Source organism: Cibotium barometz, chromosome 35 (assembly GCF_041138505.1).
Source record: "Cibotium barometz isolate CiBa-2024 chromosome 35, ASM4113850v1, whole genome shotgun sequence".
Taxonomy (NCBI): Eukaryota; Viridiplantae; Streptophyta; class Polypodiopsida; order Cyatheales; family Cibotiaceae; genus Cibotium; species Cibotium barometz.
Window position 1 is genome coordinate 29,338,835 of NC_141080.1, and position 6,425 is coordinate 29,345,259.

General features: G+C 45.3%; 1 protein-coding gene across 1 annotated transcript; it reads right to left on the reverse strand.

The window, feature by feature from the left end:
- Positions 1-2,076: 2,076 nt before the first annotated feature.
- Positions 2,077-5,421, reverse strand: LOC147618309 (putative pectate lyase 18). The gene is made up of 5 exons (XM_086774776.1): positions 4,876-5,421; positions 3,537-4,179; positions 3,292-3,395; positions 3,021-3,159; positions 2,077-2,791 (listed from the first exon to the last, which is right to left on the reverse strand). The coding sequence occupies exons 1-5, from the start codon at positions 5,097-5,099 to the stop codon at positions 2,570-2,572; spliced, it is 1,332 nt and encodes a 443-aa protein (XP_086630902.1). The 5' UTR covers positions 5,100-5,421; the 3' UTR covers positions 2,077-2,569.
- Positions 5,422-6,425: the final 1,004 nt, after the last annotated feature.

Consider the following 6,425-nt stretch of genomic DNA (forward strand, 5'->3'; position numbering starts at 1 on the left):
CAAGCATCTGGAAGGTCATCATCAATACCATTTTGTGGGTTCTCCATTCGGAATTCCAGACATATGGTCAGCCAACACATATTGTGTCTCTTTTCTTACTATGACTCTAAAGTCGAATTACAAAAGTAAAAGTAACTAGCATGTGATTCTCCCTAGCCACAAAGGGCTTTTGTGTGGACAACCTCTTATCCATACCCATGCAATGGGCCACCAAGGGCCCATTGCATGTGGACAACCTTTTATCCCTACCCATGCAACTGGCCACCAAGGGCCCTCATGTGGACAACCTTTTATCCCTACCATGCAACTGGCCACCAAGGGCCTTCGTGTGGATAACCTCTTGTCCCTACCCATGCACTGGGCCACCAAGGGCCCTCGTGTGGACAACTTGTTATCCCTACTCATGCAACTGGCCACCAAGGACCTTCATGTGGACAACCTCTTATCCCTACCCATGCAATGGGCCACCAAGGGCCCTTGTGTGGACAGCCTCTTATCCCTACCCATGCAATGGGCCACCAAGGGCCCTTGTGTGGACAGCCTCTTATCCCTCGTGTGGACAACCTCTTATCCCTACCCATGCAATGGGCCACCAAGGGCCCTTGTGTGGACAGCCTCTTATCCCTCGTGTGGACAACCTATTATCCCTACTCATGGACAAGGGGCCTCGTGTGGGCAGCCTCTTATTCCTACAAGGTGCTCACTAGAGTGCAATTTTGTATGGAAAGGATTGCAATGTACTTCAACGAAAGCCATGTGCTGCTTAAGAAGTACACGGGTGAGGGTCGACAAAGTCTTGATTCTTTAAATCTCTTTTCAATTAGGCTCCCACCAAAAGTCAGATTCATGCCATGTGCACTAGAAACTTACCGATTAGATGTCGCTTGCCTTCAAGAAAGAGGTTGAAAGCTACATATAAACTTCAAGTCTTACGTCTCCTGCCCGAGAGCACAGCATGCCGCCATGGTACTCTACTCATATGTCACTTATGTATGTGGGTGTGGGTGTGGGTGGGCAGCAGGCTGCTGCACTTTCAAAATCCTTACAAATATCGTATACCTATGTGGGAGTGGACCAGTGTTTTAAAAAAAGACTTTTTTTTTCCCTTCCTAGTGGGAAAATAGGATGACCTTCCAGCTTAACCTGTTTTTTTTTATAGGTTAACCGGTTTAACAACTAAATTTTCAAAATTTTGAATGTAACATTTTCAGAACTTTAAATTTGTAAATTAAGCCCCAGCAAAAGTACAACCGGTTTGCCTCATTTTCAACCGTGAAATTCTAAATTTTTTAAATTAAGGAGGCAAAATTACAACCGGTTTGTCTCAATTTCAAGCGTGAAAATTACAATAAAGGACGATTTTTTTTCTCACACTGGAGTGGGCTAATCTTGACCCTTCAAGGGAAGTACGCTCACCAACCACTTTTTACTCTTCTCCTTCCCGTGAAACGGAATGGGAAGGGACTTTCAAAGGGTCTTATAGTTTTGTTTCGAATTGTGACAAGTACCCACCTCAGCAGTTAGGCCATATAACAAAAAATACTTTTCCAAGTGTAACCCAAGCTTGAAAAATTATACCTCCATTTCAAATTTCAAAGATCCAAAAATCTTCCTTTTTTCTTGGTCTCTTTTCTCCCTCTAATTTAGCCATGTGGAGAAGGAATAAGTTATGTTTAATAAAGAGTAGATATATGTCTTTAGTGATGTCTTGGAATCCAATTTGGGTTTAAAAATTTTGACAGTTTGATTAACGGATTTCAACAACACACTAATGTTTTAACAAGAAAATGCATATTTTAAAAAGTTTGTACAACTCCATTCTCCATTCAAAAACAACACACACTATACCATTAATGTTTTGAGAAAAAGGACATATATTTCAAAAAAATTTGTACAATTGTCCATTCTCGATTAGCTAAAAAGTAGTGTCACTCACTAAGACAATTTTTTTGTAATTTATGTAATTACATATTAGTAAATTTTACCTTGTTTATTATCATTGGCAGCATCTTGCAATGTATTCAATTTTATTTTGGCCTTCAACGAAGGCCAAAACCTTAGTGTCAAGTAGCAACATTTGAGCAAAAACTCCTTTTCATTACGCAAAACAATGGATACATAATCTTGCAAGGGAAAACATCTCCTTTTGCCCACAATAGCTTCCTTAGCAACCCTTCACAAGTAGCCACAATCAAAATCTAAAATGTTATAATAACAAAGCATCCATGATCCCATCAACAGCTCCAAATTCTTTGCCGGGGCTGCTGGATACTCCTTTGGGAAAGGCTAATTACAGAAACGTCTTATACTGAAGTGGACCTGGTCGAACGGTGGGAGAGCGGAGAGCCATGACAACGCATCTGCGCCTGCGCTGCGGGAGCGGCGGATCTGAGCTTCTCGACTGCGGAGGCCGAGGTTGCAGATGACTCGGGAACCATTTTTACACAGCTGGGAAGAAGAGTGAGAGGAATACTTCTTATAGGATTAGCAGACAATTGGTACTTGTGAGAGAGAGTAAGAGAGGCCGGAGGGAAAAGGGGAGAAGTGACTGAGAAATTTGAGAACGAGCTCAACACGCAGACCCAGTCTGGCAGCTCAGAGCTCCTGCATTGGCTGTCATGATCCCAACCAGAGACGATGGTTTTGGCCCTACTGACGCCGCTTTCTCGTAGTTTGAAGAAGCTCCAGCGCCAGATGGGATGAAGAAAGCCCCATTCACAAACAAATCCCCCTCGGAACGCCAGTCCCATGTCTGCCACTGGCTATCCGGTGTATCAATCCGCATCGTTACCTGCACCCATATACCAGAAGCTCTCAATGAGATAAAGATTTAAACACCTGAGGAATGCGTCTTTGCAAGCAGACGAGAAAACGAGAGAGGAGAATTTCAACTTCCAAATCAGCCCTTGGTTTTGAAGGTGTTCCAAATTCAAAAACTGACACGCAATAGAATCAGCCTCACGAAGTCCAGACTCCTCGGTAGGAGCTGTCCTCTTAAAACAAAATAAAGAACTGCTTACATCCTTGGAATTCGGATCAGTTGGAGCCGTGTATCTGTTGCCTTTGCTGTTGATGGTAGGCGCAGCGCTCCCTCCAATTGCGTACATCTCCCAGTGAGTGTAGTCGTTGTTCACAACCTCGAAGAATCCATGTCGGCACCTAATTCGAATTGCAAGAGGAGAAACGGATCAGCAACAGTTATAGATTAATTAAGAAAACAGCCAAATATTACAGGGGAAATGCAATCGAAACAACAGAAGTGCACCAAAATCCAAGGGGAAACTGGAAAACCTTGGCATCCGTTGAACAAGACCTTCCCCGAAGTGATTGAATGCAATTGTGGCTTGCATAGACTTGTCTGCAATATAGTCATCACTGTGGCCAAGAAGCATGACCTGCTAAACCAGAATATGTGTTAAGGGAAAACCAATTTCTGTCGATCTAGACATCGATGATACATTTTCATTGCTAAACGTGAGAAAGCACAGAAAAAACTCAGATTCTAGAGAAATTTAGTGGACAGACAGAAAAGTCACCTTGTCATGCTCAGTGAAAAAACTATTGGAAACTGTGATGGCGGTGGATCCCATGATGGCATCAATCAGACCGTCAGTGCACCTGGCAAGCGAGACGTGATCCACCCAGACATCTCTCGCCCCAAACAAGGAGATACCGTCGCCATCGGAGATCGTCCGCCAGCCGTAATGTGTTGGAGAACTTCGAACCATTGCGTTTCCTCCAGGCTTGCAGTCGTGGACGTTAATGCCGTGGATGATGATGTTGCTGATATATTGGATCGTGAGGCAAGGTCCGTTGGCTATATGGACATCGTGGCCTCGGCCGTCGATGGTTTTGTAGCTGTTCATGATGAGCTCCTCCTTGAGGACGATGGTCATGTCGGAGGCGAAGATGATCCACAGAGGCTCTGTCTGAATGACGGCGTGTCGCAAAGTGCCGGGCTTGGGAGTGACAGGATCATCGTCGGAGGCGTCGTTCACGATGTAGAAATCTCCATCTTTCCCACCGACAGCGTCTCGGCCAAAGCCAATGGCGCAATCAGCCAACTTCTTGCGGTTGGATTCCCAGTCGGGATCGCAGCGCCAGCAGTCGTCGATCGGATTTCCGGTGGCGCATGACGAAGTGTAGTAGCCTAGCTCGCGCCGGGTAGAATTCGAGCTTCTGCAGGAAACAGATCACGAGAAAATCAGAGACATGGCGGAAATTAATCTGCACCTTGAAATGCAGGCAAACCGGAGGCAAAGGAAACACCGAGAAGCAGACGCCAAAAGGCAAGAGGAAACGGGACTGCAGAGGAAAGGGTAAAAAAAGCATTGTTGCTCTGGTAGAAGGCGAAGGACGAAATGCAGGTAGTTCAAGGCAAAGAAAACCAGATTTGACAGAAAATTATACGGATAAGAATCGCCATGGAAGCTTCCAGCCAGCTGCAGAGAGGAAAACACAGGACTTCACAGTGAAAACTCGCCAGAATTTCACAAAACGAAGCGAGAATCTCAGAAAGCAAGAGCGGCAGAGCTTCAGAATTAGACAATGCAGGTTCGATTTGGAGGAAGAAATCACTGTTGAAGTTTGCATAAGCTGGCAAGGTGAAGGCAAAAGAGCGACGTATTAGGCACAACAGAAATTTGAAGGTGAAAATGCAGAGGCGGAGATCGCCATGGAGGCTCGAAAAACCACAAGGAACTCGGAACGAGTGAAGAGGCAAAGGGAAAGGCAGAAACCGTTAGGGGAAAGCAGACAAAAACTGTTACCGGTAAGATTGGAATCTCAGAAGTTCTTACCACTGAAACAGTGAAAGTACAGCAAAGCAAGATTGTTCTGTTACCAATTAGAGAAGGATGGAGAGAAGCTTCTTACCGCTGGAGCTGCAGCAGGTGATCGGTGGAGATCTCCATTGCAGCTTGCTGCGGCTGCAGATGTTCAGAATCCGTTGTTGCAACAGCCTCAGCAGCCGAGTGGGAGTAATTAACTGGGGAAAGAAATGGTCTGCTCGAAACCACACACAGAAACGAGACGAAAACAAAGAAGGAGAAGAAGGGGGCCGCCATTGATGTGCAGGTGAAAGCAGAGGTGGAAGCCATTTATGCGTTGTGTGCAGGTGAGGGTTGAAGCGCAGATTAAACTCCCTCAACACCTCCCACCTTCCCTTCCTAAACGCACACACAATGCAGGTGGGTATGGGTATGTGTCTGAGTGCGAGCACAAGCAAACTAGATAGAAGAAGTGTAGCTAGTTGCTCGGTTGTGTACCATTAGGTAGTTGCATGCACTTTGATGAAGTGGTGGATGGAGAAGCAAACCTTTGCTCTCTCTTTTAAAGGGGGCAAAGCCCTTGTATTTGAGCATTTTCGGTAAAGGGGGGGGGGGGGGGGGGGGGGGGGGGGGGGGGGTGTGTGTGTGTGTGGAGGGGTCGCCTAGGGGGGTGCTAACCCACCACCAAAACACTATGAACTATCCGATCATTTTCAAATAAAATTTTTTCCACCCTCACTTCACATACCCAACTACCAATACCGTTTAAAAATCAAAACTAGGTAGAGGTACTCTCCCAAGATCTAACCCCAAAAGTTGCCTCACCTTCTTACCTACCACCCCTCCACCCATCATTTAAGGGCACCAGCCCCTACACTACACTAATGTTTTGCCAAGGTCATCGATTTATAAGGCCTATTCCTGTGGCGTTGAAATTGTGGGGGTGCTCAACTACTTGATGATCGTTGCTCACTGACTTGTTTGGCCTAGAGAAGGCCGCACCTTTTCCTGCAAAATGAGTTGTCACATGGAGGAGATGGTGAGATCCTAATATGGCCAACATGGAGGGACACATTGGCGATATCCTTTGTATGCCCATGAGATTATGCACAAGGCCTATGCAACCATGGGACATGGAAACTTTTTTAGGGCAACAAATTCAATGGTCCCCTCTAAACATGCTAAGTCTAGACAAACACATCACCCCTCGTCTCCATCCCCACCCCCCCCCCCCCCCCGCCCACACACAGACACACCCCTCCCCTCCCCTTCCCTTCCCCAACCTTGACTACTTGCTTGAACCGAATTCGTAGCGAATTGTAGGCCGCTGGGGTAAACACCCCCATAATTTTACATCTTAAACAAAGGTAGCATATATGTCAAATGTCATAGAGTGTCCACCTTCTTTATAAAGATCAACAAATGTATGTAGTATTCTAAAGATTATCATAATTTTGTACCTTGATGAGAATATATTCTTCTTTACAATTACTTACACTTGTATGGGCTTGATGAATATATACTCTTCCTAGACATAAGTATCTCTCTCTCTCTCTCCTCTCTCTCTCTCTCTCTTCTATGCACATGCACACATATGTGTGTGTGTGTGTGTAACAATTAGCATTTACTACAAAACATTCTTTTACATGACAAGGT